The sequence below is a fragment of the Haemorhous mexicanus genome, chromosome 4 (assembly GCF_027477595.1).
Source record: "Haemorhous mexicanus isolate bHaeMex1 chromosome 4, bHaeMex1.pri, whole genome shotgun sequence".
In the NCBI taxonomy this organism is placed as follows: domain Eukaryota; kingdom Metazoa; phylum Chordata; class Aves; order Passeriformes; family Fringillidae; genus Haemorhous; species Haemorhous mexicanus.
This window is the reverse complement of record NC_082344.1, coordinates 60,319,514-60,346,860: the sequence shown is the minus strand read 5'-3', so window position 1 is coordinate 60,346,860 and position 27,347 is coordinate 60,319,514. Positions and strand designations below refer to the sequence as shown.

At 36.4% G+C, this 27,347-nt stretch overlaps 1 protein-coding gene across 2 annotated transcripts in view; it reads right to left on the bottom strand.

The window, feature by feature from the left end:
- Nucleotides 1-438: 438 nt before the first annotated feature.
- The window catches only part of ADGRA3 (adhesion G protein-coupled receptor A3), a 54,895-nt gene continuing 27,986 nt past the window's right edge, over nucleotides 439-27,347 (bottom strand). The window contains exons 8-19 of one of the 2 annotated variants that reach the window (XM_059845079.1): nucleotides 26,373-26,537; nucleotides 19,447-19,648; nucleotides 16,241-16,390; nucleotides 13,687-13,848; nucleotides 13,207-13,410; nucleotides 11,899-12,112; nucleotides 11,538-11,746; nucleotides 6,782-6,906; nucleotides 6,133-6,256; nucleotides 4,389-4,534; nucleotides 2,207-2,302; nucleotides 439-2,019 (exon numbers count right to left, since the gene is read on the bottom strand). In XM_059845079.1, coding sequence (XP_059701062.1) covers nucleotides 777-2,019; nucleotides 2,207-2,302; nucleotides 4,389-4,534; nucleotides 6,133-6,256; nucleotides 6,782-6,906; nucleotides 11,538-11,746; nucleotides 11,899-12,112; nucleotides 13,207-13,410; nucleotides 13,687-13,848; nucleotides 16,241-16,390; nucleotides 19,447-19,648; nucleotides 26,373-26,537 — 3,040 coding nt within the window. In that variant the 3' untranslated portion in view covers nucleotides 439-776. Of the gene's footprint in view, nucleotides 2,020-2,206; nucleotides 2,303-4,388; nucleotides 4,535-6,132; nucleotides 6,257-6,781; nucleotides 6,907-11,537; nucleotides 11,747-11,898; nucleotides 12,113-13,206; nucleotides 13,413-13,686; nucleotides 13,849-16,240; nucleotides 16,391-19,446; nucleotides 19,649-26,372; nucleotides 26,538-27,347 lie in introns of both variants that reach the window. The other variant, XM_059845080.1, reaches the window with a different exon arrangement.

The window sequence follows — 27,347 nt, the reverse complement described above, 5'->3', positions numbered from 1 at the left end:
TCATAACTCTTAACAACTCTTAACTAAAACACCCAGAAGTGGCAAGTTTGAAGCAGGTAACCAACTAACCAGGCACATACAACCCAATTCCATTTGTTGCTTAAAGGCTGAGTTGTGGTATCAGTACTCGATTATACAGAAGCATTTTTTGCTATTTAATACACATAGCTTTAGCTAAATGTGTATAAGTTCTGGAAACAGGTACAACCTCAAGCACCACTCTGCAACTACAACTTCAAATTGGTCACAGCAGCAGCATGATACAAAATATTATCTTGTTTACACTGAGGTGTCAACAATCTAAGTGTAGAAAACCATAACTTCAGTATTTTCTTGGTAACGGAAGCTCATAAGTTTCAGATAATGAGACAGTAAAATCAATTACACATTCAGTGCAGTAATATTTTAAAAACCCAACAAAAAAGTGCAACTTTGGGCTGCCAGGGAAAATACTATTTATTATACATTTAAATACAAATTTGAAATGTGTTGTGGACACATCTGCAGGGTTACAGGTAAAAAAAAATGTACAAAGTTGTGTTCTGCATCTCTCAAGACTGACACTTCAAAATAATTTCACAAAATACCAAGCAAGAATTCATCTTTGTAACAACAGCAAAGGTAACAATGCATACAATTTCTTGCTTGGCATATTATCTTTGTTCCCTCCCTGCATTAAGTACCTACAGTTTGTAAACAGTCTTTAAAAGTGTTAATAGCTTTAAGGAATGTGTAATCACAGTTTATATGGATTCATCCCAAAAAGAATTATAACGCTACACAGTAGTTTCGTGTTTCCATAACCCAGTTCTAATATTACCAGTACTGTCTGCAGTGAGCAAAGGTCCATCCTGTCCACTGCTTTTCAGTGGCCCATTCTGGACGGCTAAATTTAAGCCATAAGATTTTTGTTGGTTTTCAAGTTCGGCTGCTATTGGTTTCCTCAGAATATCTTTTTTGTTGTTGGTAGCTATTGTTTTCTCTGTATTTCTGCTACTTTTTGGAAGTGTACTGCAAGCATCACTGCTTTCTTGTTGGGACTGGTTATACTGACGTTCCCTGTATGCCAGATAGGCCCTTCGGCTCCTGGAGTGCCCTTCGCTGTTGCTCTGGCGAGTTTTGGGTAAGCCATTTTGCACACTTCCTTCCACACTCGTGGGAACGTCGTAGGCATATTCCCTCAGCACTGCAAGCCTGCTGGCACGATGGCCCTTGCTCCTGTTCTTATGGTGCCGGCTGGGGTGTCCGTTTGTCCGAAACTGTACCTCTAATGGAGCTACGTGCATTTTGATATCATTATCTACTGAATGTTCAGTCAGACTGTTATCGAGTTGAGGGCCTGTGTTCAATGGCAGAGAAGAAGGGTGGCACTGAGCTGCTGCAGCTTGTAAGTTAGTTAGTTTACAACCTTGAGACGAATTTTTTAGGCTTGAGGCACTTTTATTTGTGCATGAGGATTCTGCGCTACTGTTGGTGCATTTTGGGGCCTCTCCGTTGGTTCCACTGGAACTGGAGGGCGGCACATTTACTTGCACTGAATACGTACTCCTTCCTGGGCAGCAAGTTGCTATCCAAGCATGCCTGACATCTTCCCTGTTAATGCAATGGTGCACCATAAGAAAGGCACTGAGGCTTAAACATGTTGCCCCAAAAAAACAGCTGAAAATCAGGTCCATAGGATAATACAGGGAGATGGACAGAGCTCCAAAGATCCACAGCGTAACATACAAAACCAAAGTAAGGCCCACTCCCAGAAGCTGTGCTGGAAAACTGTGCTCATTCTCCAAAGCAGATGTGGACACCAGGGACACTGACAATGAATCCTGATGGGCCAGTTCCCCGTGCTCGTTGGTGGCCAGACGCTGCTGCTCCTCAATGGGTTCCTTCAGCTCATATTTGCGCTCAGGGTGACGCTTTAGTTGTATGAATATGCTGAGGAAATACATACAGTTTATGAAAATTATAAAACTAGCAGGTCCATAAAATGCTCCTAAGCTAGGTTCCCAAGCCATCCAGCAACTGCAAAAGAAACAAACCAAAGAATAAATTAACATCTTGCACAAGTCACTTACGTTTTTTCAGTTCATTGACATGATCTCATCTGTGCCACACTTTCAGGAAGAATCAGAATTAATTGCAACAAGTATTCAGGGAAAAGCAAGCCTAAGAAATCTTAAGACAAAGCTCTCACTTATAGGGTACTTACTAAGGTGCATTAGGTCTGCTGCCATAATTTCGGATGTTTGCTGCAGCTGTTATTCCACAAACTATGATAGGGATCCCTCCACCAATAAGGTAGAACCTAAAAAATAAAACAAATTTATTAGCAGCTGCTTAAGTGCAATGGATTTTTTAAAGTCACCATGAGGGAAATTAGAGCTTTCCAAGATTTGGGGAGCATATAAGCACTTTATGAAACTAAATAGGGTGAATCAGGTTAATTGTTTTCCAAGTCTTCCTCACTACAGTTTTTCTCCTCCTGCTATAAGCCGCCTCTCTCTCTCAAAGCTGCTCACTCCTGCCTCCTGCTTGCAGACACTGAACAAACGTATACAGTGTTAGAAGGAAGAAGCAAAAGCACTCAGTATTTTCATTGTAAGTTTCCTTATTCTTTTCAAGACTAAGTAGTATGTCCTGTGTTCCAGAGATGAACTTGCCTAATATTATATACACTGTTAGCTGATTTTTTTTTGGGTGCAGGGCAGCAGATGGCAGGTTATTTGTTTGGGGTTTTTTTTATTTCTAATGGATTCTGTAATTATATAGTATATACTTGCTTCCCTGTGGTGGTATTGATGGAAACTGTAAGCTTTCAAGAAGAAAAAGGGCCTATGTTGTTGGAATATCTCACTTTTCATTCTGATTTCTATAAATTCACATTGCATTCATTCGTGGCAGATCAATAATTAGTGATCAGCAGTCAAATTAACAGCACTCAGTCCTGCAGCTTATACTAATCCAGTCCAAATTCAGATCAGAACACAAAAGTGAAAACTCTTACTGTGGCATGCGGGTGAGCATTTGGTTTTTATCAACAGGAGACACCTATTACAGTGGTCCTGGACTTTGCCACTGCATTTCTGATAATTCACCAGAAATTACTCTTGTCTTACCTGAGACACAAAACAACAGTCTAAAGCAAATTATGACTTTCTTGGAAATCAAGAGACACTGAATTTATTATTTACTTGATGAATCCTACAAAGATCAGATTCTGTCATTGGTTTATTCTGCATCTTGGTGCAGCAATCAGGAGCTGGCCAGACAAAACAAATCTTTGTACAGGTACTACATTACGGGTAGTTTTATTTTGAACCTAAGTTTAAAAGACAACTGAAAAAATAATCCTTCTGAGGCCTTTCCATACAAAAACATCACACATCTATGTGACTGAAGAAACTCCTGATCTGTAGGAAGCTGGACACTGACAAAGTCTGAAAAATACAAAACCTGTTTGCTCCATTCTTCTCTTGGATATTTGCCTCTAGAGCTACTACCAGTGTCAGAGATGAGGTTCTCAGACCTGAAATGTCATATTCATGTCTGTGCAGAGCTGAGCCTGCGAGGCTGGTAATTTTACTGCAATGTTTTCCAAAGCAGGAACTTCGTAATAAATAATAAGGGATAAAAATCACTTGTATGTAGTACTGAAAATGTTACTTGAAAATAATCAGAAAAGCACATCTGTTTTTCTGCAGCTTCTGTGCTGTCAATATCAACTTCTTTAAATATTTGCCCGTAACTAATCAAAGTTAATCAACTTCTGCCACCTTGTGGAGAATTTCACTGTTGCAGTTTTTAATTAAAATCCAGAAGCTGAGGAGGCAATATGAACAAGGTACGTCAGTATTTTCTAGTAAGAACATTGCACATATGTGAATTTAACAGAGAATTAGTTTGTCTCATTTCTGGGATTTCAGAAATGAAAATTCTAGGAGGAACACCACACAAAGAACACTATTTTAATTTGCTAATGAATGACACTCCTATTTCTCAAATAATTTGCAAACAATCTTTGGAAAATATATTTGACTTTATTTACTGAAATTGCAGTGTTAAATTGTGTAAGTAGTTGTACACGTTCTTTCTTCAGACAATTTAATGGGTTGTGTTGCTATCTAAAGTCCTAATCAAACCTTCAGTGGTGATGCTGAAACACCACTGATTTTTAATTTACCACTCAGCAACCTAGCACTGCATCTGTAATATACTAAGACCAACAGTCTTTCAGCTCATCCTCCTTAACATAACACAGAGGAACAACAAAATCTAAAAGGAACTTTACAGACCTGGAGAGCACTCAAGGGGAGTGACTTTTTACATTTTCTGGTCAGAATATAAATGCATATAACCTGGGAAATAAGGAGCCACAGAAACAGACAACTCACCTCAGCATTGGCCTGGGTGGAGGAGGTGGCTCATCAGGATCTTGACACCTTTTTGCTTTTTTGGTTACCTGCTTGTAAATATTACGAGATGTCACTCCCAGCCACAGTACCGTTGCAAGAGTGGAATAATGGAGAATTATCCCAACCTTAAAACAAAAACAGACAACAAAGAAAGGAAATATTTGGGGGTTAATTCTTTCTACTAAGTTAATACAGTAAGCATTAGACTCGCCACTCACCATAAACCTGAAATTTTCAAAAGCTCAATTCAAGAGAAAAAAACCCTCTTATTTTAAATGACCACTCTAAGCATCAAGTCATTATAGTTTAAAACAAAAAAAAAAAAAAAATGTAATGCAAACTTTTAAAACTTAATAACAGGAGAAAAACACTTTCAGAAGTGTACATATCAATCATACACTTTAGAAAACTGTATTTTACAAAAGACTTAATTTAAAATGTCCTGTGTTACAGATATTATTCAAATTAAAACAAGTAAGGGAACAGCAAACTCGTGATACTGTGATAAGTATGGAACAGATGGCAAAACACAGACAGCCAGCACTCATCAGCAATTTTCACATAATGCAAAGATAAAGAGTGCATTAGATGTTTAACCTGCCCAAACATTAATGCAGTCTGCCTCACAGTGGAATCTCCTTATCCTCTACTGCCTTATTCACAAGCCATGTGCCATGATAGCACATGAACAAAGAAGGGGCAACATTTTAGTTCCAATAAAGCTGACTACAAGTGGGTTTTTTGCCATTTTCAGTCACCAGCAAAAACACACAACTCTCAAAGAGCCTATCTGTATCACAAGGTTTCTTCTGGAAGATTTCTGTCTCCAGGAAGCTAAGAAAAAAGGTGTGTGTATGTGGGCATACACATAGGAGAAAGATCAGGGATATATTTTACTGCAACACTTTGAACCGTCAATGTAATAACTCCAGTAAATTCAAACAAAAAGCATTATGGTGAGGGTGAAAAATTTTAGGTGAAAATTTTTGCAATCACTGGATTAAAAAAAAATTTTAAAATGTCACTAACATTTTTTGAAAGCAGCAACTGTTGTTATACTGAAACACTGCAACTGAATTGAGATGGTCAAATTTTAGAAGGGCAAATCATTAAAAAGAAGGAGTCTCAATAAAGCACGGAGGGTTAAAACATTTCTCTCCCTTCCCCTTCAGTTGTACTGAGCAAATGAAAATAGGTATTTTAATACCTGTGAAAATCAGATCTCACATGGCCTGTAAAGGACACATACAAGCCTATAAAATAATTTCATAGTGAGTCTCAAAAACAGAAATAACCAATAAAACTTAGTTTCTGTGGTAGCGTTTTGGGGAAAAAAAAAAACCTGCTGCACATTTTACAAGGGTATGTAGTGATAAGAGGAATGACTTTACAATGAAAGACTGTTGATTTATATTAGATGTAAGTTAGGTTTTTACAATGAGGCTGGCAAAATACAGGCACAGGTTGCCCAGAGAGGTATTAGATGCCCAATCTCTGGAAATATTGCAGGTCAGGCTGGATGGGGCTCCGAGCAATCTGATCTAGTTGAAGATGTCTGTCTTCACTGCAGGGGTGTTGGACTAGATGACTTAAAAGCAAAACAGTAATTTTTTTCTAGATTTTATATTTTGATGAATGCCTACACAGCATTAGAGTTCTGTAAGTGGCAAGGGGAGCATATTCATATATAGGAGTACAAAACCAGTAACCAAGTTTTACTTACCGCCTGGCAAATACTGGCATTCCTGGTCTGAGTTATGCCTCCAATAAACACCACACATGTCAGGAAAATATGAAAGCTCAAGTTAACTAACATATGCCAGCTTTTAACACTGATCCTGATCACACTGTTAAAAGAAACAAATTAGACAATATAAAACACAGCTATATTACTGTTTTCAGAAACTAGCAAGATATTCTTGTAATAAACAACATGTAATTCCTGTAAATGATTGTTTGACTGAAACATACTTTGTAATCAAATACGATCTTAAATTAAAACACCCACCTATTACAAACTTTATACATCTATTTGGGGCCTGAATTAAAAATTTTAGGATTCAAGCTTTCACATCAACACAAATGTAAAAGGCTGAACAGTTTGTTAAATTCTACCACTATTATTGAATGGCCTCGTCTTTCATCATGAAGCAAAATGAAGAATTAAAGGAGAGACATGGTTATGACAGCTAAATTATCACACTCAAAAAAGATGAAACAGCTACTTGCATAACTGTTAGTCTGCATCAACAAATTTTATAGGGAAAAAAAACACTGAAAGCATATTACTATATCATGCTCCTACAAAATAGAAAAGGTAGTCCTAAGCATGATCAAACATGCTTCCTTAGTCTGGTAATTTTGATTCCTACCTGTGATGGTATATGTAACTGACCATGATCATCAACAGGCATATGAGCAAAACCATGGCAGTGGCATAAATTACTGGATGCAGAAGGTCAGCTGGCTGTGTATATAACTCAGCTCCAGTCAAGTCCTGACAAGAAAACCAAAAACAGCATTAGTCCACTGTATCTATTTTTTGAGGGAGGGGCAATGACAAAGGGAACACAAGAAGTAACAGACACCTTCTAGATGAAATGCCTTCCTTCCTTACCCACTGGTCCTGAAACAACTCTGCCATTATTTATTTGTTATTTCTGGTTTTTTTCTGCCATTATCTACTATCCTGACTGACCTTTATAAATGTAGTCACAATTCAACTGTAGAACAGTTCAACTTCATATATTTTTAAAGATACAGAGGAGAGGTCAGCAGCTTAGAGAAACACACCATTTTCTTAATCTTGAAATATTTCTATGTATAGATGTGGAATAACTGTGGGTTTCAGTTGTGATTACCTTCTTTAACAGCCCAAAGAACATCACAGCCAGGAGAATGTTAAAGGATCTGCATCTGGAATGGAATAACCCCATGGACATAAAAACAGAGGCTGGGCACTGGACTGATTAGAAAGCAACCTGGTAGACAAAAGCCAACCACAAGTCAGCAACATCACCTGTAGCCCCCAGCCACGCTTTGCTGTGTGAGCACTGACACAGCAAGTGGGTAAGCTGATCCCTCCCTTCTGCTGAGATACCACCCTGCAGAACTTGCAGTTTGAGGTTCCCCAGCACAAGAAAGACACTGACATACTGGATGGAGCAAGTCTAACAGATCACCAGGATCATTAGCAGGCTGAAGCATATGGTGTCTGAGGCTGAAGATGATGTCTTTTATCTTTAAGAAGAAAAGGAAGAGGGGAGAAATCTCATTATTTTATTAAACTACCTACTGGGATGGTATAAAGAAGACCAAGTCAAACTCTTTCAATGTCTTCTTGGAGCTGAACCATCCACTAATGAAAGGAAACTGACAGTACCAGCAACACAGAAAATTCTGATTACACACAGGAGAAAAATTCTGAAGTGGTCACATACTGCCCAGAGCGACTGTGTCCCTGCAGATACTCAAAGCTTGACTGAATATGATCTGGAGCAGTAAGATTTGACTCCAAAGGCAGTCAAACTTTTAGCAGGTTAAGTGGACCAAATGGCACCAAATATTCCTACCAGACTGTTATTCCATGATTACTGTTTGACCAGAATAGATTGTTGATAACTCTAAGAGAATTCAACAGCTCTATAGCATCAATTAAATTCTCTGAATCCACCCAGATTTTCATTTACTCAGAGGAAGAAATAATTCTGTTTGGAAGCAGTTAAAATTTACTAGAGTTCCAGGAGTGGGGAGGGAACACAGACATGACATGACAACTTAAAAGAAACTGTAGTCCCCAGCACAAAATACAGTAAATTTACTTAACTATGATTAGTGAAAAAAATCTATTAAAAGTAATTTTTTGGAATGGACAGGATACAGAAAATCTCTCCCTTATAATTCTGAGTGAGTTACTTTTAAACTTCTGGAGTTAGCAAAGTTCAAAAGTGTCCTGAGGAAAAGGAGAAAAAACTTAGCATTAAGTAAGACCAGTAAAAGATTAGGAAGAAATTTCAGTCTGTTTTGAGAAAAAGCAGTGATATTTTTAAGCTTAAGATCGGGAATCTGATTTCACGGACAGGAAAAGAATTTTTGAATTGAGGCTTACAATTAAATTAGAGTCAACAGTCTCTTCACCATACCTTCAATTGTTCTTTCATCAGAATATAAATTTGTTATTCCTAACTAACTCAACAACCTCATTTCAAACTAATTTAATCAAGTTGTCAGTTTGATTCTTATCTATTTGGTTTTCTTTGGCACCTGGCAAAGGATCATAAGAATTTATGCCTCAGGCAGCCAGTGTCATCTGATTTCAACACTACCCATGGCCTGGTTGTTATGCAGCTGGGGATCCCTGAGAACTCACTGCTGTTACAAGCACGAGCAAATGTTTTGTCACACCTGGCCCATGAGTACCAGGAAAGACAAACTATAGGGCGATTCTGCTTGCTGCTTCCAGACTGGTGTCAGGTAACAAGATCTCATGTATGTATTGGTGTGAATTTCAAGAATGAGAGCTACAAAATCACAAGATTTACAATAATCTTCTAAAGCATGTGAGGAAACTCAGTATATGCCTTGCCTAGATAGCTGAGGCCTTGACCCAATAACCAATGGAATAAATAAATGGAATTCTTTATCCATTGCATTGACACTTTTCATCAGACCTAGTAAAAAGAGTAAGGGGAGCTAAAAATGTTATTTCTGAGCTAAACTGATCCTAAATAATTACTGAGTAAGAAAGAATGACAGTACAGTAACAGTAGAGATGGCATTAAAAATATTGGGGAGTTTATGGTTTATTAGCAGAACTCTTGTTTCTTCTCAACCGCAATTGCTGGGTTTTTTTCCTCTGTTCAGTTTGTAGTAAAGAGTTTTCAGCTGAGCCATCTGCTTATCTCTTCTATTATTAAACAGTGGTGAAGATAATCTCCAAATAAATACAAAGTTTTACAACTGCATCTTCCTAAATCACTAGATCAGAAAACCAGGCAATCAGTGATGTGCTTCCTTATCAGAGGACTTCACATTATGCTCTGAAATGTATGAAGAGGGTCAGTACACTACAAATTACACTACACATATATGTACTGAAGTAAAGTAGATTAAAACAGAGTGAAATAGCTCTGGTTAAGTCATTCACCATCCAAGCCAGGATGATGAACCACCATGTTCAGGTCCCTCCTGCCTCTGCTGTTTCATATATTTGATGTTAATAACAACTGCTGAATTAAAGAGCAAACTTCTAAAACTGAACCCAGAAGAACTTCCTGAGCCTGAGAATAGAACCCAGACTTGCACAACATGATGGGAGTCTAGAAATGAATTAGGCTATTATGGCTTTTTTTTGTTAATATATGGATAGGCATTATGAAAAGCTTTTTTAGCGGCACATAGACATCCAGAGTTTCTGCAGTGTATAATCTGTGTGCAAAGAACATCTGTCAGATGAGTGTTATTCTGGGCCCCTCCACTCACCCCCTCCTCTCCAGTCTCTACACCTAACATTTTGATAAGTGGCTTAATACTTAAAGAATACCAGTTTTGAGCAAGTATACAACAAGAGCTACTGACAGAAAAGGAAGAAAGCTGCCCCTTTCTCTAACTTGATTCCTGATTGTCAACAGTTCCCCCAACAATTCACAAGCGGACATTCATACAATCTTGCCATTTGTTAATTCAGAACTAGTCTTTATAGGAACAGATTGAACATGCTTTTCATTTTCCTTCCTCCAGGTGACAGAAATGTGACCAATTTAAAGCATAATCTCTCTTTACATGCATATTATACATACAAGTGAATTTTATTTCTGTTTTAACAAATGCTGCTAAATTTTAGGAAATGACTATATATTTTAAAAATATCAAAGAAAGGAACACTTCTTGTAAAAGTTGACTTGATTGGAAACGTTTAAAGTAATTTAAAACACTACCCTCAAAGGTAAATTGAAAAGTTGCTCTCTTTGAGCACTTTTAAAAAGCTTGGCATGTAAATCAATTTTATGTAAGTTTAGCCTGGTAATTACCATTTAATTCTCTTCTGAGGAAGATTTTTGAAAATCTGAGTTGCTAAAGAAAAATATCAACTTCTAATCCACTAATCATCATAAAAGAGTGCTCTTTCTTCCATGAATGATTACATAAAAATATGTATTTTATTCCACATGGAACACATTAACTGCCACAAAACCCATACCAAATTTACATTTAACAGTATTTCCTAAATCTCGTAATATTTCACTCAGCTTACTACCAGTCCATCTTATTTATGTATCACATTTCATAATTTAGCATCTGTAGGGATTACTGACGAACAGGGTAGCAGTCACTATCCATAAAAAGGGAGGTTTCCCAGGCCAGACTCTAAAATTAAGAATTCTGAGAACAGACAAAGAAGAAATTCAGCTTCCCAAGTGGGGAGCACTAAAAGAAAGTCTCTTCACCATGCTTCAGAACTGGTTAACCATTTTTTTGATACCAATATGCTTAGACTAGATTTTGGATACAATTTTTCAGCAGTATTTAAAAAATATTTTTCGTAGTTACTAAGTGTTTTGATCTTTTTTCCATTTCCACTGATGTCTTCTGGTAACAGACTACATACTAGTGAATTACCAGTTAATTTGAAGTGAAATAACTGTCTTTGGTTATGGATCACAGAAAAAATACCTGGGAAACAGTCCTGGTCAACTGACAAAATCAACAAATCTAATCTAAAACAGAAAAGACAGTTTAAAATAAAGAGCAGAAACAGTTGAAGATAACCTATCATTCATAGACTAAAGTTCAAGTTCATGAACGTTCATGAATTTGATTAAGTAACTTGTTAAAATGTCTTCCTATAATAAAGTACTTTGCATATGGAAATTCTTTTTTTCCTAGTGTATCCAGTTGTTCATTAATTATTTATTACCCAATTAATTACACTTTGATAGATTTCCGCTTAAGCCTCATCTAACCTCAATGTTTACATCAACAAAAGCAAAAACTAAGGATGTATTTATATGTCTAGTTTTATGTGAAATGGGAATGCTCATTTTCCTTAACACAAGAAAAAACCAAACAGAACTGTATCATGAAACATTTTCAAGTTCCAGAAAGAAATTAAATTCCCAAGTGTCATACCATTAAAACAGCATAGTTGCTGAGGGAGTAGCACTGAATGGTGGTAATATTTTCATCAGACAGAAGGATGCGACAGCCATCAGATTTCCATCCCCCTTGTCCATTCAGGAGATCGAAGTCCCACTGAGCTGCAACAGCATCTGCTCCGTGGGCAATGCGCCGCAGTGTCACGTTGATAGGAACGTGGTGACTGGCTGTGTTTAATCCATCTGTTACAAAGAAAATGGATTTGCACATAAATTTCTCAGCATGTAACTAACACATATAGATGCTAAAACTTTCTACTGGATACACACTAATCAAAATAAGGGAGTCAAAACTGTTTACTAAAGATCATAAAAAAGTAATAATAAAAACAAACCTATCTTGGTAAGAATAACTGGAGTTACAACTGTACGACGTTTCCCATCATCAGCCAGATTTGTTGAATTTCCTGTTGCTGGGAAAAGCTTTCCATTGCGAAATGCAATAAGCTGAAGCTTGTAGACAGATTCATCAGCTGGTCTGATTTCTCTTTTTTGTTTTTGGGTGAAAAGGGAAGCTGGCAACTGGATAGAGGCCTCTACAATTGTGTTCTAGAAACAAACAGATTTTTCAAGTTCAAAAATTATGTTCTTTACAGAGATTAAATTAGCAACTCCTCTATACGTACAGAGTCAGAGATGAATGCATTTAGCAGACTATGCATCGTGATCAACCTATTTGACTGTGTTTTCAAGTATTTCAGGATAAAATAGCTTAATCAGGTTATTAAAGCCTTAAAACATTTTTTAAAAGAAAAAAAGTTAAGAGGCTGCAGTTACCTTACTTGTTACAGAGAGTAAAGTTAAAGTTGGTATCAGTAAAGTATTACGAGAGTTTTTTGAGACTAGATTATTAGCAACTAGAAGCAGCAACCAACACAAGCAGACAGAAATGCTGCAATTGTGAACTAGTACCATTCAAAACAAAATGCTGCATACAAACAGGGTGGTTTTACTTGCATATAAATGATACTTGAGTGAGAAGCATGCATATAATTTCATAGAATTACAGAAGCATAAATTGTAATATACATCCTGCAGTGACATTCAAGCAAATTAAGTGCTAAAAACACACTGGTAAGTTGGGGAATATAACTGAAAAAAATACTTTTATGGAACATGAGGAAGTGTTTCCATTTTATACACACCCATATAGAGATGTAATACATATAGGTGAGTGTGTGTGTGTATATGCACATGCACACACAAAACTATCGTCTCAGGTCCATCTTCTACCTCATGCTTAATTACAGTATTACTCTCAGCAGAATATTTCACATTTTTAAGAGGACGGCTAATATCTGATTTAATACGTAAATAAGGTGAAAATACAGAAAAATAAAGATGTATTATTACAAACTAGGAAGCATCTCAATTTCCATACTTATGAAAAAGTCTGAAAGGATCTTTCAAACTACAAAGTTACAATGAAGAAAACCACACCTATTTATTAAAATCTGTGTCCATTAAAACAACTATTTTATAATCAAGCTTAATTACCCTTTATCCCTTTAATTCTTCTTACAGTCATTTTGGATTACACAAAAATGCTAATTTAACCTTAGAAATTAGTAACAATAAACTTGCTTGCCAAATTATTGATATATACTATTACCTAGTCAGTAGGGAAACAAAGAGCATCCCACCTTTAAAGCCAGGCTTGACAGTGTATTTGAAACATTGCACTTAAAGCTCAATTGTTTATCTAGATTTCCATCTGGGTCTCTTCTCCCATAATCACTGAGTCCTGTACGGTCTGATGTAGCCACTTTCTGAAATACGGTGCAAGTCATCCCAGTGAAACCAGCAGCCTTTATTACATAGGCCTCAAGAGCAATATTTGGAGAATACTGTGACAACAAAAATCAAACATGAAATGATTTTACACACCACAGACAGCATAATAAATAATCTGAAAGGGATTCTCTGTCTTCACAGAAAAACACATCCAGAAAACCATCTTGGTTTATCTGGCAGGTATAAATCTTTTCAGAGTACTGCTCTACTCCCTTCAGAAATAGTAGGCATTTCAGATAATGCCAGCATTTACTAAGAAAAATAAAAAGCTACTTAAATTCAAGAGCTAACAAAACCTCTTCTAAATAAATAAATAAATTCATGCTTACAGTAGAATAAACTTGAGCTCCATTTGCAAGGCGATACATAGCGATTTTCTGTAGACACTGTACAATTCTGGTGCAAGCCTTGGCTTCTCTTTGTGCCATCCACAGAACACGCTCATCAGCCAACATAATATTACTTGCTATGTCCACCATGACGTCGCCAAGCTAACATGGAAGAGAAGTAAGACTCTTTTGTAAGTATGAAAACTTTCAGCAGGTAGGGTCATTATCAGAAAATACAAAGTGAGTTGGCAGCACAAAAAGCACAAAGAAAATGGTTGTTCCTATTTCCATCAGCTCATCACATTGAGATACTGAAACACTTTGACTCGGACACTTACTCCCACTGAAGAAAAATGTAGTGCCAATATCTGTTTATACAGTACTTAGGAAAACACCCATGATAAATATTTTATTAAAAGGAAAGGGTGCAATACTCCACCTTCTACTGTACTAATTGTGTAAGAGGACCATTTACACTCAACTTGGAAACCAAAACTGTAAATCAACTGTAAATACAGTTTGCATGTATGACAGAAGATAATAGGAAAAGAGTAAAACAGGCAAAAATTAGCATACATGCCTTCTGTTTTGCTTCCTTTTAGTGAGTCAAACTTTTTTATTGCTTTCTTGTTTGCCTTCAAATTTACATGACCTGTTTTAGGTCACAGGTTTACATAACAGAGACAGCAAATATCCGTAGGTACCAGTGCTGCTTTCAAACCATCAATTACATTGTTTTAAGTTCACAGTCCTCACCTGCTTTCTGTATGAATAATAAATACAAACTATAAAGGGAACTTATTTAGGCCACTGTACCAAAAATAATGAGCACCTACAAACATTGACAAACATTGACCTATGCCAGATTTTCACATTTAAGGAGCAGTGACAAAAGCAGGACCAAAAGTAAGGACGAGTATAATTTTTAGTTAAACTGACCAAAATGCAACTGACAGTGCCTAAATTTAATGACTGGAATTTTCAGGTTGAAAAGACAAAGGGTAGGGTGAGAAAGGTATCTCCTTTACTATGCAGGCTTCCCAATTTTTTTTTCAGAATATTACTAATAAGGAGACAACACAGTAATTTGTTCTTCTTTTTAAAAATCTTCAAATATAAAGGCGAGAATTGGAATGAAAAAGTATTTGTTACTTTGAGAACTGTCTGAGGAATAGAATTTTCAATCAGTAAAAATTCTTGTATAAAACAGAGTCTTAAGCAGCATTTGCAGGCTGCAGTCCTTTCATTAAATCTTCAACAACAAAGTCAAATTAATTCAAAGTGTTTATCATGACTTATTACTACTTGAGAAATGGTAACAAGTTTTACACATCAACAAACAGTGATTTTATAACAAACCAGAAGAATTTGCAGAATTTAAGTTGCTTCATGCTTTTAAAATATATTACACATTATCCTTTCTCCTACTTATTGACAAACGTACAAGTTTTTCCAACTGTATTCTAAGAAAATCTGCTAAGAACTTTCTGAACAATTGTCTTGTTGCTTCTGATATGAAAGAGCTAATGAATTGTTATTTATTGTACTAATCTTTCAGAATAGCCCCTTTAAACCAAACGAGGGAACAAATAAGAAGATGGTGTATGTGAATCAATACAAATAACAGCATCAAGAACAAGTTCAGAGAGTAACACCCTGAGAAGAAATCAAGCCTTATTAATAGCTACTAAAATTTTTACATCAAATTTTACTCATGTTCTTTACATATACCAGCAAATTACAGGCTGGCTTCAAAACAAATCCACTGAGAAAAAACCCAATTGTCTAAGATAAAAATCCTCTAAGGAGTTCTGCAAAGGACTTAGAACCAGCATTTATGGTTTGCGGGGGGGTGGACAGGGAAAATTTAGCGCTTTTTTTATGCACGAGTTTAAACTCGAGGCATTGTGGTGTCCAAATTCCCAACATGCACTGTACAGTGAGATCAATATAACTAACCTCTGTTCAGCAGTGAAACAGAGAGTTTCTACCCACTGGTGGGACTATTCAACTACTTGAATTTTTCTCCCCAGCAATGAGCATTCTCTAAGATTTTGTTTTAATGTCTTATGTTATATCCTGCAAGACAGACAAGTATTGAAAACCTTAGAGATATGGCTCAATATTGAATAAAGACAGTCTATCACAGTGGAAGGGGAGAAGATAAGTCTTGTTTTATTCATTATTGAGAGGATCTCTGAGGCTTTCATTATTTGTGTTTTTAGATAAGAACATACCAATGAAAACCTGTGTGACCCACTCCATATTAAATAAAAACAGACTTACTGTACCTATCTCCCTGCTCCAGTGCTGACCAGAGGTGTTACTCACATTACAGGTCCAGTGAATGCTGGATCATCTCAGCGCGAATGCAAAGTCTGTGACCATGGGTCAGCAACTTCAGGGACCTACTAAACAAACAAAAACATGGAATAGAATCTGACAATCCACTAACTCAGTGCCTGCATCTAGTGTTGGGAAGATTTCACTGCTCAGAATACTTAAGCACAAACACTTTAGTTATCTTTAAAGTGATGGCAAATTATCCAGTTACCTCTTTATATTTTTCAGCAAATCTTCCAAATTTCTCTATCATTTCAGCCACAAAAATAACATCCATTTTATCAGAAAAATTTGCTGCTTCAACTGTGTAAGCCAAGAGCTGTCTTGCTGTTGCCACTGCATTAGTGAGGTTGAGCGGCATCTAAGTAGAGAACAAACATGAGCATTTGAAAAAGAACAAGATAGAGACAACACTTCACCAATTAATAAGTAAGCACTGATCCAAAGAGGAGAGCAATTCCTAGAGGGATCACAGTGTTTTGAGTAGCTAAGGACCACCACCTTATCTGTAAGCAAAAACATTTCCTACAAGCCAGAGAACTACTGTTTGTACTGGCAGCCAGCAACTGCGTTTTGTGCTGTTGTCCTAGAAGGGAGAGAGGTATTACAACAAAAAAAAAAGGAGAAAAATCCCCCAAAACAGTATTGTCAACTGTTTATTTTCATTTTCACCAAAGCCAAGGCATGACAACACAAAGCCCTTTAAATATAGCATTTTTATAGCAAGAGAAGCCAAAACCAATTCAAACACACCACTGCCACAGCATTTACTCTCAATTCTGTAATTAGAGGAAGCATTTGGAATGGCATACACACACAAAAAAACCAAGACAGATCTCACTATGACAAAGGTCATGATTTCACTCCTGAAATAAACCCCATGCTGGAAAATTCTTCACTAAATAAAACACAACATCCACATGCCTGAGCCAGCAGGAACCAAAAATGGGAAATTTTAAACAGTACACTGGAAAGCTGTACTAATGTTATCAGCTCATGTTCAGATTCTGTTTATCCATGATAATCCAACCTACAGAGGCTCTCCCTCTGGTTTTTGATGCGGAGATATCAAGTCTGCCCAACTGAATTTGAAAAGTGCCACCTAAGCACAACTATATATTTGTCCTTGCCACTCGTAGCACTTGTACATAAATTTCAATGTGAGTAATGGTAGTTAATTTTTTGTCAATATGCTAAAAGTTATGCATTTAAAGTGCAAATAAAGTTCAAAGTCATAACACTTACTGAACAAAGTCAACTTTTAAATTCAGACACTCTTTATGGTTTCTTTGAACTTTTTCTTTAATCATAAATTTCTTGTCACCTAAAACTGTACTTGTTCAATACACAAACAAGAACAGCAGAATCTGAATGCTCTTGTAGAATGTTATAAAGGTTTCATTTTATTTTACATGTGAACCTTTACTTGATTTAAGATGTTTGGCAAAGTTTTGATGTTCAAAACAGCTCAACTACCTTTCTTCAAAGGCTATAAACACGCTTGCAATATGATTACATTTAACATTAGTCTAAGAGACAAGAAACTTCTTGCACAATATTGCTAAAATTCCAGGCCTACCACACATAAAAAGAAGGCAACTTCCATAAGAAAAAAGAACTCCCAAACCCAAAACATTCTTCTTCTCCCTTTAAAAAAAATTCAACATAGAATACCTGTGTACGTTTATTTTTCAGTAGATAAGAGGTTATCTACTTCACACATGAAAATTATTCTTCTGCTTTTCTGAAGATTCCAGTCTGATGCTCACATTTTAAACTTCCTAACACAAAGCTGGAAACATTTTTCCACAACCTGAAAAATGTTGGCTAACCAAAAGCAGTTATAACAATCTTAAGTTATCTAGGCTCTTGAGCATCTGGGCTATGGTAAATGGGCAGGAATGGCATTGAGTTGTCACAGACCTTGCAGAAAAATGTGAATTCCCAGGTGAGAAAAAAGCAAACCAGCAGCATTGAAACTCTATTTAAACTAACACCTAACCTTTCTGTGTCCCATAAAAGGACAAAGTGATCATCTCTCCCCTGTTAACCAGTCAAAAAGAAAGAACATTTGAGCCCTCAAACCTGTTTCATGTGACCAAGCCATGGCATGCACCTCTAGTGCATATAAAGCAGAAGAGTTATGTCAACCTCTAAGTTTTTTGGGGCCGGAACAGGCATTCCCTTTTTTGTTTTCCCTTCTCACCCCTGCCATCCTTGTTGGCCAGCGCTCAGGGGTCGTCAGGGAACCAGAGAAGGAGAAGAAAAAGCTGTGTCAGCATCATTAAGTACCTGAACACAGAGGGAGCAAGTCAGCCCATCTTAAACAATAGGCAGTACAAATCTTTTGCCTCAAACTGGAGTTAGCCCAATCAAGTGGACACCAAGATCTCACTGTGTGTATAAATCTAAGGCATCCCAAAGGTGAAAATACCAGTTTAGGTCTGATTGTCCTGTTTGGGGGCTGAGGTGCTTCAGATAGGTAGTGTGAAGTTTTCCCTAAAAGAATGTGAGAAGAACGGGAACATTCCAAACCCATACAACATGTAGAAATCCTACCCTGGGCTCAGACAAGCACCACGGCCCCATGTTAAACCTAAGTGGTGCTACCAACATCATCATCTAGTGACCAAGTATTATTAATAAAAAAACAAACAACTCCAAAACACCTCACCAAAAACAATCTCATATTTCCTTGGGTTCACCTGTTGCATCCATACTAGTGATCTGACTGCACAAGTGGAAAACAAGCTCAAACCAGAAGTTCATAGCTTTATGGAATTAATTCCAACAGAGGACCTATACAGACAAGGATGGGTACATCGCTGCAGAACAGCATTTGTGGAAGTGTGCATTAATTACATAAACCTCAAAAGGAACTTGTAGCTGAAAAATTTAAATTCTAGAATGCTCTCTTGGTTTCTGGTAAGTGCTACCAGATAAAGTAGCCTGGTTAATACTCACTACGTTCACTATTTAACCCTTATCAATCACGTTGAATCTACCAAAGGTTTACAGCAACAAAGGCAGAGCAGAGTTTGACTACTCTCTATCACTATAATGAAAAGAGCTGTTCTCATTACAGATTAAGCCTGCCTTGTTACTTTGCAGCATGTGGGCAGAACAGGACATCCAGCTGACAAAAATAATCATGACAAGCCATTCTCTTATGCTTTAGATAAGTACAAAGAATAAAATCTTACTTGCACTTTCAAACTAGGGGCACTCAAAACAGATACTAAACCAAGCTTTTAACCTAAACCTACAAGTTTCAGTATTGTACTCAGAGGCATGTGTCCATCATAACCCATCTAGACAACTAGTAGTTCCAGCTTGGAGAAGATAAAGGGTCTTTTGAGTTTTTATTTTCATTAATTAGATTTTCATAATTCAGTTTTACAGAAATGCACAAATTACCTGATTGAACATATAAAGAACTCGAGTCACATCATTTGCATACTGGCACCTGGAGTAGTCCTCGTCTGCCCAGTACCCTCCCCTGTCGCATCTGCGCCAGGCTCTTCTCTCATCTTGTGAGTTGCCAGGATATATCCCACTGCCAGCAGAATAACGTGTACACAGCAGGTATGCTGTGATGCCTGCCAATGTTCTGGGCCACCTGGGGAGTCAAAAGGAAAAAAAAACCCCTCACATTTAGACAAATTTACATGACAAGCAAATAAGAGGATTAAGCACTACAACATGAAATAAAGAGACACTCAAAACTAAGCATCTCTAAACTATTTAAAGGGCCACCTTGGCTCATCTTCAGCATTTTCAAGCTGTTCATATTTCTGTCTAATAACAAAATGAGTTCTAATGCTAGCCTGCTTTTTTGAATTCTTCATGAGGTTTCAGGTGGAGAGAAGATGCTTATAAAACAACTAAAAAATAGTATACGATTTTTTGATAAAAAACCTTGCTTAGTTCATGAAAAATTCCCTGTTAACACTATAAAGGCAAATTGATGGTTGCTTTCTACTTGTCCTCTACACATGCATCAATACAACTTTCAAACAACTGCATTCATATTCATACCAAACTGCAGATATGAACAGAAGATTACATTTGCAGTATTCAAGAAACACTACTAGTAGTAGTACAACCACTCTGATCAGTTTTGCAAACAAAATACCAAAGAGAATTTAATTGGAAAAAATTTGCTCTTAATGTCAAGAAACCAAAAAAGAATTTCTTTCACTCAAGGTGCGTGAAACTATGCCATTCTTAAGAAAAATCCTAACATTCTCTCCACTTCCTCCTCCAATTTTACTGCATATTTTATCTGTACAAACAAACACAGATAACAACAAAACCCCTAGAAAATAAATTGCAATACATCCGTAATACACTGATCACTCATTAGAGCAGAACTGATCCAAGGAAAAAAGTAAGAATAGAAGAAAGAAGAAAACCATGGCCTGAATTAAGATGCAATGCTGAGCAGACAGAAGGGACAAGGACAAGGAATGGCAGCCAGTCTGGCTGCCCCTGCTTCTGGCTCTCTACCCTGTTATATGCACAAGCTTATATGCATAAGTGCTATTTTATCATTCAGAGCACTAATTCTTAAATTTTAGAAGTAAAATAGAATACATACCTAAACTGCAGAATGCTCAGTATCTCAAATTTAACAAACCAACATGTAAGGTCTAACTAAAACTGAGAGCATGTGAGCTTTGCTGATTCATCCCAGGCTTTCTGTAGTCTCATTATGTCAAGCTCCTTTAAGAGTCTTTAGAGCTAACATAGCTTTTCTAAATTTTAAGTATTTCAAAGGGCCTTGTACAAAGCAGTTGAGTCCAAAAATTGAAACTGGTCAAACAAAAAAAAATTTGGTGTATTACACTGTGATTTTAAAGTTCGCTTTTATATCTGGACTGCATTGTAGTAAATGGCTGTTTATGCACTATCATCTAAATTAAGAAATGCTAAGAACATATTGATATTTGAAAAAAAAAAAAATTGCTGTTTGCAGGAAGATGAAGTAAACACCTTGAAGGATGTTCCATTTCCAGGAAATTGAAAACTTAAGTTATCTTGCCAACACAAAGAAACTGAAGAATTCAGCACCATCTTCCTTTCTTATTCATCAGTTAAATAACTCCTCTTACTGAAGATGCTAGAATTTATCACAGTTCTTCTTTCTGAGAAAAGATAATTAGCTCCAGGGATGGACAAAGGCAAAAAACTACACTTCTCAATTATATTAAGCGATAGAAGATATGAACCTTTTAGGGTATACTAGAAGTCTTCTCTATTTTAAATTCCCATTTATTCCTAATTAATTCCAACAGAACAATTGTAACATGTTCAGTAATGGAAGAGAGACACTTAAATAATAGTCAAAATGGCCTGAACTAAGTTTGGGCAAGAAGTAGCAAAAAGATAGTTGCTGGTGGCATCCCAGTATTACATAGGTCACTGCAACAATCATAAAAGAATTCTCAGTCAGTAAGAAAAGTAATGCAAAAGACTAGATGATAAATATAACAAACTGAACTAGGAAACAAGGACTTAAATTTAACTACCTTTTGTAACAGCTTTGACATTACACTAATGATCAGCTCTCCACATTGTAGTGACAATTTCATTAAGAAATGGAGATTGTTATAATGGCCATTACTAGAGTATTTGAATACTAGAAGAGACAGAAGATTATTTAGATATCCAGCACAGCTTCATCCAGCCCAGCAAATATTCATTCACACACACTCAGAACCTCAGTAGCCACTTGAAGTAATTAAGGGAAATGTCACCATCAACCAATACCGGAAAGGAAAACTTACACCAGATTTGGTGACAATGGAGGTAGTTAAAAGAAAGAGGAAAAGATTTCTAAAATAATTAGCACAGATTTTAAATGCCTGGAATCATATTGAGGCATTTCAGAGAATGTAAATTAATTAAAAGAACACATATATATTCTGCAATGGTAGCAAAAGAATTTTAACATCTTTTAAACTGCAAAGAAAGAAAAAGAAAGGACAAAAATCTTCCTCAGAAAAAATTTCAACAGTATTGTTGTGAATTGCCACAATTCCAGTAGTAACCTTAGTGCAACGTTACATGCACCTCAGCAAGCTACCAAAATATCAGACTGGATCATGTCTGGCCAACTCTGCTCATGGAGAGAGCAAGTTATGCATCTGCTGGGAAGGGAGGGAGGGACAGCAGGATACAATACACGTACACTTATCCAAGTCTCTGAAATGTCAGTAGCAACAAATTGAAATAAGCTCTGATTCAACACAGACTAGAAAAGCAAGTACAAAGATGAAATACTTCTGTGCTCCCAATTTTTATGTATCTATAATAGGCCTTCAGAGAACCGAGTCAAAAAGAAAACAGGCAGATGAGGACAACTAATAAATCAGCTGGCACAGCTGTTACAAGGCATGCAGGCCCACAAATACCATACATAATACACTCAAACCTCCACTTCTAGAATGCAAATTCAGGTTTCCAGAAACACTGCCACTGGAGTACCAAAACATAATTTCCAAAACCATTTATCAATGCTGAAATTTTTATATTAAGTTTCTACAGAGATGCCACTTTGAAAGGGGTATTTGTCTCTGTCTTTAAAGCTTTCTGGAAGTTGTATTTTCCCAAAGCATTTTCAGTAGAAGTGTGGTCAGCTCAGTTTTCACTGAATGTATCACCTTACAGAGTGAGTGCCACATGGCCTTGGAATAATTAAAATTCTGTGGTCCTGACAGAGGTTTTTCGACACAACCTCCAAGACAAATATTTTAACTGAAATATGGCACATGCTGTTCCTTTTCTCACTATTCACATCTAGTGCTAAAGAAGTAGAAAAAGACAAAACAGTTTCTCTCTAATTTCTCAGACTAGAACTCAAATGTAGAACAGGTTTTTCAGGAGAGCTTTAATTACTATGCTTTTAAACAAGTAATATTTCTAAGCTATACATGTATCTTCTAGAGCTTCTACAGTCATCAAACAGAAAAAAAGTGAGAACACTACTTCAAAGGTTATTTGATTATCACAAGGTTATTTGCCTTTCCTCCCTCTTCTTATCTCCACTTTCCCTATTTTTATTACCCCTCTCTTTCATTATTGTCCTTTCATTCTCTCTGAGTTTACTTTGCATTCATGTCCCTACACAGCATTTTATCATCTTTTGCCATGATCTCAAAAGAATACAAGCAATGCCAGATAGTCTTATAGTCTACACTACCTTTAGAACAAATTTAGATATGTACAGAAACATTTTACTTTTAAGACTAATGTATTATTTGTATAATGATTTAGAAAGCTTTCTACTAAACCAGACATAAAAAGGACAATTTAAAACTCAACAGCTCTGTGCCATAAACTCACATCACAAAACAATACAAATGCACAGCACCATAGAGAGAAACACTTTCAAACAGCAGCATCTCTTAGCCTCTTTACTCTTGCATGCACAAAACCCCTTGCATGGTACAAGTTTCTTTGCAGCCCAGTGGTGAATGGAGAGGGGAACTAATAACTGATTTTGGTTTTAACTACATTTCCCTTATTCCCTAGTTTTGCTAAATGAATGTTAAGCTGTACTATTCTCAGTCATGAACTGTATCTTCCCAATACCTGTATGACATAAGCTAAAGAGGCACTCTCCAGTTTCCATCAAAGAAAGGAGGACATCCTTCCAGCAGAGCTCAAAAGGTGTCACAAAATTCTTACCATGCAAACAAAGGCTATGTAAGTTTGTATTCTTAATTTCTTGTGAGTCTAAGCTTGAGTATCTTTCACAGTTCACCCAACTGCTAGCAGAAGTGCAAATCTGGGCTGTATTAACACTCTTATTTCATTACTCTGTATAATTAGGTGCTCAAAATTTACCACATATACATGAGTGTAGACAGCTGTGGGGGGAAAGATGGTTCATTTACATTTAAGCACTTTAATTTCATTTCAGGGGGAAAAAAAAGGCAGACCATGACATTATAAAAGAATCCTTTCTTTCATTCATATTATTTCTGTTTTGAAAGCACTCATTTCTTTAAATGAACAGTAACTTTCAGTTACAAAGTTACAATGAGTTTTTATATCATAATTTCATTAGTTTACAGATAGTCCAGTCTCTTTTTATTACATCTTAGTAAACCTCTAAATTCAGCATGATAATTACGGTTTTAAAATACATTACGGCCAATGAGTAACACTTTTCAAAAATGTAATTCTTATCTTTAATAAAGAATTCTATCAACTACCAGCATAAAATTATGCTAAGAACAACACTTAAAGGATTTACTGAAGTGGAAGTATTTTAACATGCAAACTGTATTTTCAATTTAATCATTGATAGTAAAATACTCAGGGAGTTTATCTGAGTAAGACTTCGACTATTTAAGTTAAAGAAAACATATTCCAGGATGAAGTTTTTGCCTAACCTTTGCAAACTATGCTGAACTAATACTGAGCCAAAGGCACTGAAGACAAACACCCTCCTTTCCTGCTCTTTCCTATCCCATCTCTGCAGGGATAAAAATCTAGATGCCAGTTTTGAAACACCATCCAAGCTAAAATGACTAACCAGTTCCAACTAAAAAAACCTATAAAATCAAATACACCTAGGATCATTTACAGCCATCTGCTCAGAACCATTTTCTCACTAGTCAAAGCCTTATTTCCATATGCTCTCAAAGGTGAAAAATTACTCTTTATTATTACTCTACCCTAGCTACAAGAAGAAGTCTTTTATAGTAAACCCAGACATAGTGAACTTTTTGATAAGCTCAACATTTCCTGAAAGCTTATTTCTTTCTACTGAATTCCAGAGGGGGTAAATCCTATTACACTGAACAGTCACTGAACAGCACAGGTTAATTTAATGGAAAACACTTTGAAATAAGCCTTTACCATCTGTTTTCACCTCTAATGGCAAATCAAAGAAGAACAATTCACACTTGTATCATAAAAAAAATGCATAAGTAATTTAAATAGATGTGTTCTTTGATGAATACAACCTGTGTCTTTTTGACTTTCTTCGCCTTTTATCTAATGCAGGAAGGAAGTTCTCCTTTTCTAATGTAATGCTTATCTCTGCAGTTGAAACCGCCACAGTGTAAAAAGAGAACATGCACAAAGTTACTTATATAAGTAATTCCTTACAACATGGAAGTGAACTTCTTCAGTAATTCTAAATTGCCTCCGTGCAGCCAGTGATCTTAACACTAATTCCCTTACTAATAGTTCCTCTTACTCAACCTTTCTCAAATTGTCCAAGTGATGAACATAAAAGAGATCAGCTTGGAAATAATGCTCTCAGACAGGACTTTAAGTGAATTTTTGCTACAACTGGAGGTCTTCTTCAGTTAAAAGCTTGTTTTTCCCTCCCCCCCAAAAAAATATCCCTGTTGAACTTACTTTCCATTTCTTAATATAAAAAAATACATGGTCTTAGATCAGCTATATACAAAGAGCATGACTCAAACTCTAATGCACAGAGGGAAAGGGAAAGTTTCCAACTGTAAACAAAAGACCAAGCAGAAGATCAACACAGCCAAGCAGCATAAGAAAAGTGAAATGGGTGGATAAAAGCAGTTTATACAACATTAAGAAATCCTATGCACCATAGTGAACACAATGCTATTGCAGACACTAATTCTCAGTAGGAAGTACTGCAGGGAGGTAAAACACAGAGTAGTCATAAAGGGAATTACCTTACATATAGAGAATCTATACAGAAGCTATCTGTTACAGCTGGCACGTCCAGGAGTAACGTGTTGTTAGAGTGACCAGCAGCATAAAGATCAGAAAAGGGAAAACAGGTGAAGAGGTAAGAAAAAAAGATAAAATACTCTGCAACATTCAACACAATGGAATATCACAGCTACCACTACAGTCCCAACAATCATTAAAAGAAAGCAGCACCGTTCTTATTGTTTACTCCAATATTCACAGTGGGGGAAAAGGATTCAAACTATGTTGCATATTTCTTCAGTAGTTGCATATTTTGTCATATAGGAGCAGAAGGCTTTTAAAAAGAGAATGATAACCGGGCAGAAATCCCCCTGTCAGTATGTCGTCTAACTCAATCTTATTGGCAATCTACAGAACTTTAACTATTTAAATAATTTCATTTATATATTTCAAGTATCATGGGTTAGTTTCAGTATCTTTCAAGGACATGTTACCAGGCTCAGAGCTTAACATTTCATAGTATAATTTCTTGCACTTCTGTCAACACACAGTAATTTAGAACAGATAAAAATCTATTACACACCATTTACAAGCAAACATCCACATAGGCGCCTCTAATGCATAAGATCTTAGAAGAGAAATTAAAGGGACTTTTTTATTACTCTGAAAAAAAACCTGAGGTTACTAACCTGAAATCCCCTTTATTGTTCACAACCCTCTCTGGAGGGCAGTACTGTGCAGAACTTTCTAACACCACAATGTCTACTGTCCTTGTGTTATTCCCACGTCGGGTTTGTACATGACAACCCCAGTTCCCTGTGGAGCCAGCCTGAATGTTTGAGATTGTCAGTGCACTGGAAATATAAAATAAAAGAATAAATCAAAACAGTCTTGCAATAACATTTATATAAGCCGTTACCAAAAGATGAATTAAGTACAGAAAGACAATGGAAGAAAAATCAAGCTGTGAGTGATCTTAGAAAACCAGAGCTATTTACATCTCAAAGTACTGTAATTAACAGAGAAGTATTTACTATGCTTTGGGCTTTTAGTTTTGTCAAGGTAGGAAACAAAAAACAGGAAAAGTCCTCAGACTTCATAGAGAAGAGAGGAGAAGTCCAAATTCCTTGTTATCATTGCTATTCAAGACAAAGTTTTTAGCTGTTTAGAAAGGCCAAACTAAAATAAACTCCCAAATGCATAATTTGCTATAAACATTGACGCTCTAATTTACTAATACAATTACAGGATATATAACCACTCAGTAGATGCTGAATAAGGCAACAATCTGCTGCAGGCAGAATAAATTACACTTATAGATCTCTGCTGGAGAACAATATTAACAACTGTGGTGTGCTCAAAAGGAAGAGTAAAGGATCCATGAGCAATTCAGTTAAATGCCTTGTTTCCAACATTTTCGTAATTTTAACATTCCATGAAAACAAACGTATCCTACCACAAACATATTTTAAATTAATGCATTGGGTGAAACTTGCAGGAAATTAAAACTCAACTGCAACTTCCTCTAGCTAATCCTATTTGAAGCATGCAGGTTTGACCTACCAAATCTCTAGACCTCCCTCCTCCAACCTTATTGTTAACAGGAGATGTGTGAAGATTACTTCCCTACTAGGGATGTTTCTGTGAACATGTTCATTCAGTGA